Genomic DNA, 14,146 nt, shown 5'->3' with positions numbered 1-14,146 from the left:
ATATGTCCAGCATCATGAAAAATCATAAACATTTCTCACTAAAAATTCCGTTTTTTTACATACATTCGGTCTTTATGATTACAGCAGACGAAAATCTTCTAGCATATATCCTCAGAAACATCGTAGAATCCACAAGATTGTAGTAATTAGAGAGGGTATTATACTTCTAGTATTAGGGCCATCGAAATCATTTTTTGATAATTTATCCCAATTAGGAAGCTTAATTAAATTTTAACGCGTTCATGTTTTCATAGAAATTAATTTTCAATTCATACATTTTACCTATTACTTTTTAAACGAATTGTGTTTCCTTAGGATTTAAGATATTTATAGTTAAATCATTCCTCCGTCAGTAAAGTAATAGAATAAAAGTGGACAATGGCAAATTTCGTATCGTCTCCGGGACGTATTCCATCAGATGCTGCTCATTTACTTCATTCATCTCAACCGCCATCTTCAGTAGGAAGATCAGGAGATTTCCCGCTTCAGAGTAATAATCCAGGATTATTTAGTGAAACTAACTTAAGTCAAACTGCATCTACTCCACAAAATAATGCTCCATTAGCATCTGCAAGAAGAAAACAAATAGCAGTGCCTAAAGTTGTTGATGTGACAGGAGAAAAAGTTCGTGAAAGTTTTGAACAGTTCATAGAGACATTCGTTGACGAAGAGAACGATAACCGTGATGATCAGTGGCAGGGTAAAGTATATCTTGCTCAAATTGAAGCGATGAAGACATATGAATACAGTACGTTGTATATTGACTACCAGCACTTGCTTGGAAGAGAAAACGGAGTGTTGGCGTCAGCCATCTTAGAACAATACTATCGTTTTATGCCATTTTTGTTGAAGGGATTAAGAAGGTTATTGAAGAAGTATGCACCAGCATTATTGCACACGAACTTGTTGGGTGAACATCATGAAGAAGGTATGAATAGTGGTAGTAATGACGGCTCATCTTCTACTGCCGCGTCAAATGCTAATGAAAGAGTATTTCAAATTTCTTTCTTCAATTTGCCAACAATTAATAGAATCCGTGATATACGTACTGATAAAATCGGTTCATTGATGGCCATACTGGGTACTGTTACCAGAACATCAGAAGTAAGACCCGAATTATATAGAGCTTCATTCACCTGTGACATGTGTGCAGCAATTATTGAAGGTATTGAGCAAATTTTCAAGTATACTGAGCCTACATCTTGTCCATCTTGTGAAAATCAATCATACTGGACCTTGAATGTTGCCAAATCACAGTTTATCGATTGGCAAAGAGTAAGAATTCAAGAAAATTCAAACGAAATCCCAACTGGTTCCATGCCTCGTACGTTAGATGTTATTTTGAGAGGTGAGACTGTGGAAAGAGCAAAACCTGGTGATAAGTGTAAATTTACCGGTATTGAAATTGTTATTCCAGATGTTGCACAATTGGGTTTACCAGGTATCAAAGCACAGTCGATTAAGGAAAATCGAGGAACGGCGTCTTCGGAGTTGAATTCTGGTGTGAGTGGTTTGAAGGCATTAGGTGTCAGGGACCTTACGTATAAGATTGCTTTCCATGCATGCCACGTTTCTTCCTTAATTAATAAAACCACAGGTGCAAGTGACAATTATGATACTAACGAAATTGATTTTCAAGGTCCAGGTGATCAGGAGTTGTTTTTGACCTCTTTGAATGATGCCGAAGTAGCTCAATTAAAAGAAATGGTCAAAGACGAGCATGTTTATGATAAATTAGTGAAGTCTGTTGGACCAGCAGTTTTTGGGCATGAAGTTGTCAAGAAGGGTATTTTGTTACAATTACTTGGGGGTGTTCACAAACAAACAATTGATGGTATTAATTTAAGAGGTGATCTTAATATTTGTATTGTAGGTGATCCATCTACTTCCAAATCACAATTCCTTAAGTATGTGTGTGGCTTTTCACCAAGAGCTGTCTATACGTCAGGTAAGGCTTCTTCTGCAGCAGGTTTGACTGCAGCAGTCGTCAAAGATGAGGAAAGTGGAGAACATACCATTGAAGCGGGTGCTTTAATGTTGGCAGATAATGGTATTTGTGCAATTGATGAATTCGATAAAATGGATATTGTCGATCAGGTTGCTATTCACGAAGCCATGGAACAACAGACTATTTCGATTGCGAAAGCTGGTATTCATGCTACGTTGAATGCAAGGACTTCGATTTTAGCTGCAGCCAATCCAATTGGTGGTAGATACAATCGTAAATTAGGTTTAAGATCTAATTTAAATATGACAGCACCTATTATGTCAAGATTTGATTTATTCTTCGTTATTTTAGATGATTGTAATGAGAAAATTGACACCCAGCTTGCGTCCCATATCGTTGATTTACACATGTTCCGTGATGCCGTTATTAATCCTCCTTATTCTGCTGAACAATTATCAAGATATATTAAATATGCAAAGACTTTCAAACCTAAAATGACGAAAGAGGCCAGAGACTTTATGGTCACAAGATATAAGGAATTGAGAAGTGATGATGCCCAAGGTTTAGGTAGATCGTCTTATAGGATAACAGTAAGACAATTGGAATCTATGATTAGATTATCGGAGGCAATTGCAAGAGCAAACTGTACTGAAGAAATCACCCCAACTTTTGTCTCTGAAGCGTATGATTTATTGAGACAATCTATCATCAGGGTTGAAATGGATGATATAGAAATGGACGATGATGCGGATAATGCTGCTGATTCTAATAATGCTGAGGACGAAGAAAGGCCAGAGGAAGTTCAAGATCAAACAGATGATAGAATAACTCCTTCTGCAGAGCCTTCTAGACCTAAGAAAGAATCTGTTGCCATTTCTTACGATAAATATGTAGCAATGATGAATTTATTGGTAAAGAAAATTTCTGATGATGATAGTGCTGGAGGAGAAGGGTTAACAGCAGAAGAAATCGTGAATTGGTACTTAACCCAAAAAGAAGATGATATTCAAAGTGAACAAGAATACTATAGTGAAAGAAAGTTATGTTACAAGGTCTTGAAAAGACTAGTCAAAGATAGAATATTAATGAGCGTTACGAATAGCTTGGATGAGAATGGCCAGTTACCAATTAATGATCAAGAAGAGTTACCTAGAAATACTAGAACTGTGTACATTTTACATCCAAACTGTGCTATTTTAGATTTCTTTGACCAAACAAGAATCGAAGAGCCTGATCAAGAAATTAATTAAGATAGGTTTAAATGAGTGTATATTATATTAAGAATTTATTTGAATAGTTGAATGTATATTTAAAATGATTATTATTGTTACCGTTAATAGCTTGAATTTGTATGGGGAGCATTATTAAACACGTTAAAGTTCTGATTGGGATTGCTAGGAATTTTCTCTAAAAAGAAAGACTCATTATCCTTATTTTCATTCTGTCCACCTGACGAATTCTCATGGCCATTATTACCAGAACTTGCAGTGTTTGGTGGTGGTGATTGTAAAATGCTATTAGCATCCTGATTGTTAATTTTGGGTATATCTGAAATCTGGTAGATTTGATTATCATTATGGGTCTGAGGATTGTTTGGGATGTACTGGTTGGACATATGGATGCCTTGATTACTATGATTATTGCTTAATTGATGCTGGTTCTGATCGGGTTTCAGTGGATCATTTGACTTCCATTCGGCTGGTGTTAACTGTTGAGCGCATTCCAAGCAATGATCTATGAAAATTTTAGAGTTGGGAAACATTCTTTGACATGCCCTGCACCATCCAGGGTCTTCTTTAGAACCATCGACTATTTGGTGCTTATCTTGGACGTAATGAACCAATTTCAAATGCCTCTTAAGAACATCCAATCTGTTGAATGCCCCACCATTACGATGACATGTTGGATCGTTTCTCCAATACGGACAATGATAACTTGGTTCTGAATGTGACTTCGCGTGTCTCCTTAAATCAGACTGCCTGGCAAATGCCCAATCACATCCTGGAAATGAGCACGAGTAAGGCCTGTCATTAATGCTTTTGGTTTTGAATTTTGAGTTGAATTTACTCTTCGAGATTTTGTCTTCGGTCTTCTTAGGCCTTCCAACCTTGAAGGTATTTGTGGGTTGATACTGAGATATTTGAAAATTTTCCACCCCGATACCATGGGGCGAATTATGTTGTGGTAGCGACATGTGTTGCCCTTGTTGTATATTTGCCTGTAAATGGTGATGCTGATGGTCCTGAAGTGCCTGTACTTGCTGGGCGGACATTTGCGGCTGTTTTGCTGAAGGCTGCAATTGGTTCTGGGCAGGTGCTTGTGGCTGCTGCCCCTGAAGTTGCGGTTGAATTGTCTGGTAGTTCGGTTGGCTTTCTTGTGGAATTTGATTCGTTGTGTTCCCACTATACGTTTGGCTAACTTTGGGTCCGTAATACTTATATGAAGCGTTCGAAACATTGGAATACGGAAACGATTGATAGAATGGTGGCATCACTCCATTATAATAACCCATATATGGTGCGATTTGTGGAGGCGCTTTCTGAGGCTGCTGTTGTTGCGATAACGCAGCAGATGCCGTTTGCTGATTATCTGTTCCGCCGACCGTTTGCTTGTTTATATCCAACTTTTCTTCTCCTAAATACCCACTCTCAGACTTTTCCAGTTCCTCCCTACCATCTTCTACTTTAGTATTCTTATCCAAAGGTTTATCTTCGTTTCCACCTTCATCTTTGGTTTGTTTAGCTTTTATGTCTTGCGTTTGGGACATATTGTTAATTCACGTCTTTTTAGAATTTAAATAACCTATCGATACCGTATTTTCTATTCCATTAACTTTCTTTACCAAATAACACCTTATTATCACTATCAATAGATATATTCTTTGATTGTTTGATAAGTATATACATGAGCCGCTTGCAGTGAGGATTTTATTTGTGTATTATGTTTTTTCTCCCTCGTCTCCGAGGACAATTTTGTGGTGTTTTCTACAATCGATTGCAAAACTATCTACCATTAACGATTAGTAAGTAGAGTCACTCAAATATGATATCAAAAGACAATTTTTCGGTTGTTTGGGTATTTAGGACTTGATAACGAGTTTTCTTTTATTGTTTTGCTTTTATGTGTATCTATGAAGTTATATGGCAAAACTTTTAGATTTTTGCAAGAAAATATCTAAATTACGATTATTGTCAAGTAATGTTGTATTTTAATGATGATAAGGTAAGGAATGATGATAAGGTAGGGAATGATGATAAGGTAGGAAATGATGATAAGGTAGGAAATGATGATAAGGTAGGAAATGATGATAAGGTAGGAAATGATGATAAGGTAGGGAATGATGATACGTAGGAAATTATGAACAACAAGAAAATAATGAAGAGTCTCTTGATTATGCTATGAGTATGTACGGTAAGAGGAAAATCATCGCGGAAAGACTCGACAATAAAGATTATATAAATCTTGCTTCGGGATTTATTGCAGCATGTGCTGCATTTGTTCTTGAAAAGAGGATGTCAACTGGATTAGACTGTTCTTAGGTTAGAATTTTTCAGGAGCGTAGGGTAATTCTCCTATCCATGGCGAAGTGGTCTTTTGTAAATATTTGTAAGAGTATTTTTTTTATATATGCTTACAAGGAAATCCGGCATAATTATGAGCTACGAGTTGGTAAGTTAATAATGAAATACGAAGATTCTATCGGCAAGCTAAATTTGTTCTAAACCCTCTTGATATTCGTAGTGACTAATTGCTGCAAATTGTCCTTAAGCACTTATTACAAAATATGTAATCGAGGTCAATCAAAAAGCTCTATGAAAGAAGATAAGAGTCAAGCAAGCACTATGCAGACTAACCTACGGTATTTATTCCAATTGTAAGCAAGAGATAGATGTTACACTTTGCAATAAATTAACAAATTATGAATCAGTAATAGGGTCCTTTGTTCACGTGCCTACGGGATTGGAATATTTAACTACTGGATCCTGGAAGACATTAATCAACTAAACATACACCTAGATAGTCAATTACGTATCAAAATGGCCACAGATAAAAGAGGCAACCTGCTTGGGAACTTGAATTTTGCCGATGAAACAGGTGCTTTTAAGAAAAAAGCATCTACATTCCGGAATTTCATTTCCAGTGCCGAAAATGCCAGGTTTAGGCCTGAGTTGAACCGTTATCACTTGTATGTGTCCATGGCATGTCCATGGGCCCACAGAACATTAGCTACTAGAGTTTTGAAAGGATTGACTCAAATTATATCAGTTTCGGTTGTGCATTGGCACATGGATAATAATGGATGGAGATTTATGAATAAGGAAGAAGCCAGTAAAAGGTCATCAAAAAGCGATATTCTGAACGGCACTGAAGACCACTTGTACGGGTTTGATAGATTCAAGCAATTGTATTTCAAAGCAGATCCAGAGTACGCGGGTAGATTTACCGTTCCAGTGTTATGGGACAAGAAATTAGAAACCATCGTGAACAACGAATCAAGTGAAATCTTGAGAATGTTTCACAGCGAGTTCAACTCATTATTGCCGTCAGAATATGCCGAGTTAGATTTGTATCCAAAAGAAAAGAGACATGAGATTGATGAGATCAATTCCTGGATTCACGATAATATCAATAGCGGTGTTTATAAGACCGGTTTCTCTACTAAGCAAGAGATTTATGACAAAGAGGTAGCCAATGTTTTCAATCATCTTGATATGGTAGAGCAAATTTTGGCCAAGAACAAAGAAAGTTTTAACAGTTTTTTAATTGGTAACAAACTTACAGAGGCCGATATTAGATTATTTACTACAATTGTCAGATTCGATGCCGTTTATGTCCAACATTTCAAATGTAATTTAAAGATGATCAGATACGATTATCCTAATATTCACAAATGGTTAAGATTTTTATATTGGAAAATCCCAGGTTTCAAAGAAACAACCGATTTCGATCATATCAAATACCATTACACCAAATCTCATCCTGGTATAAATCCTAATGGTATTACACCTTTAGGTCCTGTACCGAACATATTGAATTATTCTTAAACTAATGCATGGAAACCTGATAATTACTTAGTTTCATATATTCCATTTACTACTATATTCTACTCGTTAACTATATCCTCTACACTTATAATTTTGAGTCATTTAGTAATGAAATGCTAAATTTCCATCACACCAATGGCCCTATTTTATCGTAGGGTCTAGTTGCAGCAATTGTGAACCGTATTATGAAGTGCCGAAAATTTAGATAACACGATCAACACTTCCAAAAGTAGCGTCCATAATAAAACTCGTATGATGAATTAACTTTTAGGGTGATCCGACCAGTACAGGTTATGCATTGTCAACGACTGAAAGAATTAATAAAAAGTTACTAAAGCTCGTATAGTTACTCATGTGACTGAAGCAATTGTAATATTCACCCCCCCCACAGCAAATCAAATCTTCTAATATTTAAAGCTACAATTATATTCAGACTATTCTAGACGAAGATTATTAAACACCTAAATAGTCAATTCATCCATATTTCACTATGGCTACAAACAAAGAAGGTAAACCACTTGAGATTTTGAAGTTCGCTGATGATTCCGGGTCTTATAAGAGACAATCATCGAAATTCCGTAATTTCATTTCCAATGCCGAAAATTCCAAATTTAAACCTGAATTGAACCGTTATCACTTGTATGTGTCCATGGCATGTCCATGGGCCCACAGAACATTGATTACTAGAGTTTTGAAAGGATTGACTCAAATTATATCAGTTTCGGTTGTGCATTGGCACATGGATAATAATGGATGGAGATTTATGAATAAGGAAGAAGCCAGTAAAAGGTCATCAAATAGCGATATTCTGAACGGCACTGAAGACCACTTGCACGGGTTTGATAGAATCAAGCAATTGTACTTCAAAGCAGATCCAGAGTATTCGGGTAGATTTACCGTCCCGGTTTTATGGGACAAGAAATTAGAAACCATCGTGAACAACGAATCAAGTGAAATCTTGAGAATGCTTAACAGTGAGTTCAATTCGTTATTGTCGTCTGAATATGCCGAGTTAGATTTGTATCCAAAAGACATGAGAGAGGCTATCGATGAAATCAATTCGTGGATTTATGACAATATAAACAATGGTGTTTATAAGACCGGTTTCTCTACTAAGCAAGAAGTTTATGATAAAGAGGTAGTCAATGTTTTCAACCATCTTGACAAAGTTGAACTGATCTTGGCCAAGAACCACGAAGGTCCTAACAAAATCGAATTTTTATTAGATAACAAAATTACAGAGGCCGATATTAGATTATTTACTACAATTGTCAGATTCGATGCCGTTTATGTTCAACATTTCAAATGTAATTTAAAGATGATCAGATACGATTATCCTAATATTCACAATTGGTTGAGATTATTATATTGGAAAATTCCAGGTTTCAACGAAACAACTGACTTCCACCATATTAAATGTCATTACACCAAGTCTCACGTTGGTATAAATCCTAATGGTATTACACCTTTAGGTCCTGTACCAGATGTTTTGCATTATTAGTTGATTCCAAGGTTTCGAGAGTCCTAAGCCTGCGGCTTTGGCTTTAATGCAATTAAAGTAAGACAGTTGTTTGATGTATTTATTTTATATATGTGATTCACTATTTATGCTTATATATTATTCATTAATGATGTATTCAATTGCTTGTAGTTCAGCAACATTTTGCAATAATCGAAACTCGGTTTTTCGTTTAGGGACACGTTAAGAAAATCGGTACGTTTTTGATAAAATTTAAAAACAACAATATTTCATATATTATCAAATAAATTTTACAGTGCTATAGTTCCGATATATATATATATACCACTAGTATACAGTTCAATTAGGTGATTGTTAGGAACATGAGAGGTATGTACGGTAGAAACTAGATATTACAAGGAATTTGTGTCATACTAACAAGCATAGATTATAAAGTAGTAGTTTTAGGTGCTGGCGGGGTTGGTAAATCGTCAGTTACTGTTCAATTTGTTCAGGGTGTGTACGTCGAAAGTTACGACCCAACTATCGAAGACTCATACAGAAAGCAAATCGAAATAGATGGTAGAGCTTGTGATTTGGAAATTTTGGATACGGCAGGGGTAGCCCAATTCACAGCCATGAGAGAATTGTACATTAAATCAGGTAAGGGATTCTTGTTGGTGTATTCTGTGACCGACGAAAACTCGTTGAAAGAATTGTTGGCTTTGAGAGAACAGGTATTGCGTATCAAGGATTCTGATAACGTGCCAATGGTCTTAATTGGTAACAAATGTGATTTAAATGACGATAGAGAATTAAGTATCGACGATGGTATAAAAGTGTCACAGGATTGGGGTCTTGTGCCATTTTATGAAACCAGTGCCATGTATAAGACAAACGTTGACGAGGCATTCGTCGACGTTGTAAGACAAATCATGAGAAAAGACGCAGCTACCAGTGCAGAAAAGAAACAACAGAAGGAATTACAAAAGCAAAACGAGGTGACGGCAGACGAAGCAGGTGACAACAACGCTGTCGTCGCTGCTGATGCTACAAATACTACTTCTAAGAATAAAGATCTGTCCAAAAAAGCCCGTTCTAATCAAGCCAAAAAAGACGCTTCCAATCCAGATTCCAAGAACAAGTCCAAATGCTGTGTTATAATGTGAACTAAGTTTCCCTCCTAATTCCCAATTTGATATTGGGCAAAATATGTTATGCTAGTTATGACATTCCGGTTCTTTCCTCCTCTACTCAGTATTTTCATAGTCAATGCATACTTAAATATTCTGCAGATAATTATACATGTGTAATACGAATTTATCGTTTTGGGTTTTAAGTTACGACAATCTATGGCATTGATACTTGCCTCCAAGCGGCCATCCTTCCGTTACTTTGCATATTAATTTCACATAAATTTCATCCATTTGGCATATTTACTATGTACTGTTCGCGAAAAAAAAAGAAAGGAATCGCTGGTAATGGATAATGATACCCGCGAGATTCGAACTCGCGCCTCCGAAGAGACCAGGACCTTACCCTGGCGCCTTAGACCAACTCGGCCAGAGTACCCAATTCCTATAAGTTCGTCCAGATTAATCACACATATAGTGAGCTCACTGTCTATTTTCATTAGTTTTTATGGCCTTTTTAAAGTTATTTGATGTCCAATTTTAATGGATATATGAGTGGTTCTGGAAAGGTTTGGGTGCTACAAAGGTATAGAGAATAGAAATGTTTACTGTCAAAGATTTATTTAGATTATCACGTAGTATTATTATTGATTCATTAAGTGGTTTCTACGGTGAGCGCTATTATGATACGGGATACTTAGATAGAGACGCGATTGATAGAGAACGTAAACGACAACATGTCATTCTGTGTAAAAACATACAACGGTGACAGATTGATGTCTGAATCTTGATCCCACTGGGCACAATGCCATTGATACCATACTCAATTTCTCACTATTTACACGAGCCGGTTCAGATAGGAACAATGCCTAACATCCTACAATTGGCACTTACCGTTCATTTCATCGGAAGAAAATAAATTAGGATTTTATAGCATTACCGATCCGAAATATGAGTCGCAAATATAGAGGTTAAACGTAGGGCATCGGAACCACATGAGATAAAACCACGTAGCTATCTCGTCATCTTAGTGTATAATGAAAGGCTAGAATGTATTGGAACGTGTAACACACCAATGCCAATTCAGATGCATAATCAAAACAACGTATGATGTAAATGGCATTCTTTTGGCATCTGGTTAGTAGGACCCCTGTATATTGCGTGGAACCCACGAGGAGTTACCACGATTGTAGACAATGAAAATTTAGTGGTCAGAAGAGCTTAGGGATATGAAAAATTTACAAATTGTAAATTTATATTAGAGTAATATCTACAAGTAACTATAGACACCACCAGATCTATAGTATAGTTGATAGAAGACCAATAAACAAATATTTATTTGTTCATTTGGAACATAAAAGGGCCGAAATAAAAAATTCTCTCTGATCATCGTTGTTCGTGGGAGTACAAGAATTATTACGGCAAACGTAAATAAAAAACTAATTGCAAGTTTTTGAGTACTAATCACAATAGCTGGGTTATTCCTTTCATTAAGGAGGACGAATAAGTACACCTTGCAAGACCTGATTGAAGGATAGAAAAAAGGGTAGAAAAACGGATCAATACGCTCACCGAAGACTTACAAGTTGAATAATCCGGAAAATGTTACAATTTCAATATATGGCGCCATGGATCCCCACGTTCAAATCGGCCACGGAGGCTGAATTGGCGGCCAACGAGAACGATCCTCCGTTCATCACTTTTCAATTTGCTACGGTAGATTCTCAGGGATTTCCTCATGTCAGGACGCTTGTTTATAGAGGATTCTTATTTGACGATAGAAACAGCAACGTGATTACGTGTGTGACAGACAAGAGAACCAATAAATACAAAGAATTGTTGACGAACGATAAGTTCGAAGCGGTATTTTACTTCCCCAAGATCAGAAAACAGTTCAGATTCCGAGGTATGGCAAGAATCATCGACAACACATACAAGCCGGTCATCGACTTGTCTAGTATACAACCAAAGACCATAATACAGAACAACTACCAGAACTCTAGTGACAGCGACTCGGACGAAGATGATGATGAAGAAGAACTCGAAATAAAAGCGACTAACACATCCTCGTCGCTTAATTCGGGATCCGAAAATGATTCATCTTGCCAAGTGACCCCTATTAGCCACAGTCTTCTCTCGCCGTCGCTTTTGTCACAAGTACAGAAGCAAAAATCATCAGAGAACATTTCGTACACCAACTTGCAAGATTTATCCAGCATTGACTACTACCCTCCTACCGAACAAGAATGGGAAACTGAACACAAGCGCTTGTGGTTCAACTTAAGTAAACCCTTGAAGAAATCGTTTAGGAAGCCGACACCTACAACACCTATAAACAACGAAAACCAGAAGTTAATAGATTCTATAAATAGGGGAGTCGATGGTAAGAAGGACGAGGACGGCTTGAAGAATTTCGCAGTCGTTGGCCTTTTTATAGATTACGTGGATTTATATGAGCTTGACAAGGATAGACGGTACATTTATGCTAAAGATTCTACTCAGCTGTGGAGTGAAGCCGAGGTTTGTCCTTAAGTGATAAACACTCATATTTGTATATATTATTTTTAAACATAATGATTAATGATATTATTTTTGTCAATCGAAATAAATGCTTTTCTATTGTGTAAATTACGCCAGAAAAAGACCAGGTAGGGAAAGAAGATATAGCTCTTAAGAACGGAACTCTCGGTTATGCTATATTGTTCCTGTTGCTGCTGTTATTTCGTAGTCGGTGATGAACAGTTGTTATTGTATTGCGCACTATTTTTTGCAATTTGTTTTGAAGTCATTCCAAACCCAGTTCGCCCTTGTTTATTTATTAATTTATTTCCTTTTCTTCATTTAATTTTAAATAAACATTATATAATCGATTCCAATGGGCCCAAAGACAAAAATATCCAAAGCTGAAGCTTTACCAGCTTCTAAATTAACTTACAAAGGTACGTATGACCTGAGAAGGAAGGAGAAAAATTAGGCCCCAAAAAGCGGTTCCCACATCTGAATTTAGTACTAACATCATAGATATGATCAAATCAGCAATTGAAACATTAAAGGAAAGAAACGGTTCATCGTATGTATTGAAATATTGAAGCAATAGCATATTCAGACCAATTACTAACTGTTATATAGTCGTCAAGGATTGAAGAAATACGTCCAGTCCAATTACAAGATCAACGCTGTTAACTTTGATTCTTTATTCAACACCGCTTTAAGAAAGGGGGTTGAAACAGGTGACTTCCTGCAACCAAAGGGACCTTCAGGTCCTGTCAAATTGGCAAAGAAGGGTAAGATTGCTCCTGTTGAAGCCAAGGTCACGAAACCAACCAAACCAACCAAACCAACTTCTAAGACCACCACCACGACCACCACCAAGAAAGCCTCCACGAAAAAGGCCGCTCCTAAGACTGCATCTAAAGTTGCTCCTGCTGCTAAGAAGAAGACCGTGGTCAAGAAAGCCGTAGCTAAGAAGCCTGTTGCTACCAAACCGGCCGCAAAAAAGGTCACTAAGAAACCTACTGCTAAGGCTACTGCCCCAAAAAGGACAGATGCTAAGAAGGTGACGAAGCCAGCCACCAAGAAAGCTCCTGTTAAGAAAGCTGCTACAAAGAAATCCGCAAAGAAATAATCGAACAATACTGTGGGCATGCTTTTCTCTGTATATTAGTATTTCTTTCTTATCAATTTTGTATTAATGGTTTATTTATGGGTTTACGGTGCTATTATCAACTCAAGTTATTCTCCTAAAATGTGTTATGGTGTATATTAATGTGTACTATTAATATATTGTTTATTTGTTTATGTATCGTGTAGATGAGTCGCGTATTTGCATGGTCGCATTATCAATACTTTTTGATTAATGCTATTAGATAGATTGTTTATCAACTAGACAGCCAATATGACAGCAGCTAATGGAAAGGTAACACCTCCTATTGCCATGATTGTGGCAGCCCTTTTACCAGAGTTAGGAATCGGAATAAAAGGAAAAATGCCGTGGAGATTGAGACAAGAGATAAAGTACTTTAAGAATGTTACAACTACAACTAAAGACCCTAACGGTATAAATGCGGTTATAATGGGCCGTAAGACATGGGAGTCTATACCTACGAAATTTAGACCTCTACCAGGACGGTTGAATATAGTTTTGTCCAGATCATACGTCAGTCATGGGTCAAATGATGAGGACATTATATTGACAAATTCTATTGAAAATGCATTGGCTAAGGTTGAGGAATATAGCAAACCGGTAGAGAAAATATTTGTCATAGGTGGATCAGAGTTATATAATAAGCTCATCTCACACGAAAAAGTACAACATTTACTCATCACAGAAATTAAAAGCACCAGACCGGTGGAAGTGGATACATGGTTGAAATTTCCGATATACACAGAATCGAGTGATTGGACTAAGCAAACAAATGACGATTTGCTGAAATTCACTGGAATAGATAATGAGGACGTGGAAATCACAGAAGGCGATTTTACTTACAAGTATACATACTGGAAGAAAAAAGTGTAACTATTGTTATAATGTATATATGAATTGAAAATAAATAAGTAAAAA

At 36.7% G+C, this 14,146-nt stretch overlaps 8 protein-coding genes and 1 non-coding gene across 9 annotated transcripts; 7 read left to right on the top strand and 2 right to left on the bottom strand. All coding sequences in view use genetic code 12, as the record gives it.

Moving 5' to 3' along the window:
* Window positions 1-378: 378 nt before the first annotated feature.
* DEHA2C16632g (DEHA2C16632p) lies at window positions 379-3,198 on the top strand (the record flags this gene model as incomplete). The annotated part of the gene is made up of 1 exon (XM_458410.1): window positions 379-3,198. One exon carries the CDS (start codon window positions 379-381, stop codon window positions 3,196-3,198), a length of 2,820 nt encoding a protein of 939 aa, XP_458410.2.
* An 83-nt stretch (window positions 3,199-3,281) lies between these two features.
* Window positions 3,282-4,715, bottom strand: DEHA2C16610g (DEHA2C16610p; the record flags this gene model as incomplete). The annotated part of the gene is made up of 1 exon (XM_458409.1): window positions 3,282-4,715. One exon carries the CDS (start codon window positions 4,713-4,715, stop codon window positions 3,282-3,284), a length of 1,434 nt encoding a protein of 477 aa, XP_458409.2.
* A 1,270-nt stretch (window positions 4,716-5,985) lies between these two features.
* On the top strand, window positions 5,986-6,993 carry DEHA2C16588g (DEHA2C16588p; the record flags this gene model as incomplete). The annotated part of the gene is made up of 1 exon (XM_458408.1): window positions 5,986-6,993. One exon carries the CDS (start codon window positions 5,986-5,988, stop codon window positions 6,991-6,993), a length of 1,008 nt encoding a protein of 335 aa, XP_458408.2.
* A 490-nt stretch (window positions 6,994-7,483) lies between these two features.
* DEHA2C16566g (DEHA2C16566p) lies at window positions 7,484-8,494 on the top strand (the record flags this gene model as incomplete). The annotated part of the gene is made up of 1 exon (XM_458407.1): window positions 7,484-8,494. The coding sequence occupies one exon, from the start codon at window positions 7,484-7,486 to the stop codon at window positions 8,492-8,494; it is 1,011 nt and encodes a 336-aa protein (XP_458407.2).
* A 341-nt stretch (window positions 8,495-8,835) lies between these two features.
* On the top strand, window positions 8,836-9,621 carry DEHA2C16544g (DEHA2C16544p; the record flags this gene model as incomplete). The annotated part of the gene is made up of 2 exons (XM_458406.2): window positions 8,836-8,842; window positions 8,900-9,621. The coding sequence occupies 2 exons, from the start codon at window positions 8,836-8,838 to the stop codon at window positions 9,619-9,621; spliced, it is 729 nt and encodes a 242-aa protein (XP_458406.2).
* A 320-nt stretch (window positions 9,622-9,941) lies between these two features.
* On the bottom strand, window positions 9,942-10,024 carry DEHA2C16522r. Its single transcript has one exon. It is a non-coding gene; the product is annotated as a tRNA-Leu (tRNA).
* Window positions 10,025-11,187: 1,163 nt separating this feature from the next.
* On the top strand, window positions 11,188-12,117 carry DEHA2C16500g (DEHA2C16500p; the record flags this gene model as incomplete). Its single annotated transcript, XM_458405.1, has 1 exon — window positions 11,188-12,117. One exon carries the CDS (start codon window positions 11,188-11,190, stop codon window positions 12,115-12,117), a length of 930 nt encoding a protein of 309 aa, XP_458405.2.
* Window positions 12,118-12,460: 343 nt separating this feature from the next.
* On the top strand, window positions 12,461-13,210 carry DEHA2C16478g (DEHA2C16478p; the record flags this gene model as incomplete). Its single annotated transcript, XM_458404.2, has 3 exons — window positions 12,461-12,524; window positions 12,607-12,655; window positions 12,715-13,210. The coding sequence occupies 3 exons, from the start codon at window positions 12,461-12,463 to the stop codon at window positions 13,208-13,210; spliced, it is 609 nt and encodes a 202-aa protein (XP_458404.2).
* A 270-nt stretch (window positions 13,211-13,480) lies between these two features.
* DEHA2C16456g (DEHA2C16456p) lies at window positions 13,481-14,101 on the top strand (the record flags this gene model as incomplete). The annotated part of the gene is made up of 1 exon (XM_458403.1): window positions 13,481-14,101. The coding sequence occupies one exon, from the start codon at window positions 13,481-13,483 to the stop codon at window positions 14,099-14,101; it is 621 nt and encodes a 206-aa protein (XP_458403.2).
* Window positions 14,102-14,146: the final 45 nt, after the last annotated feature.

The sequence above is a fragment of the Debaryomyces hansenii genome, assembly GCF_000006445.2.
Source record: "Debaryomyces hansenii CBS767 chromosome C complete sequence".
In the NCBI taxonomy this organism is placed as follows: Eukaryota; Fungi; Ascomycota; class Pichiomycetes; order Serinales; family Debaryomycetaceae; genus Debaryomyces; species Debaryomyces hansenii.
The sequence above is the reverse complement of the archived record's forward strand: the minus strand, read 5'-3'. Positions and strand labels throughout refer to the sequence as shown.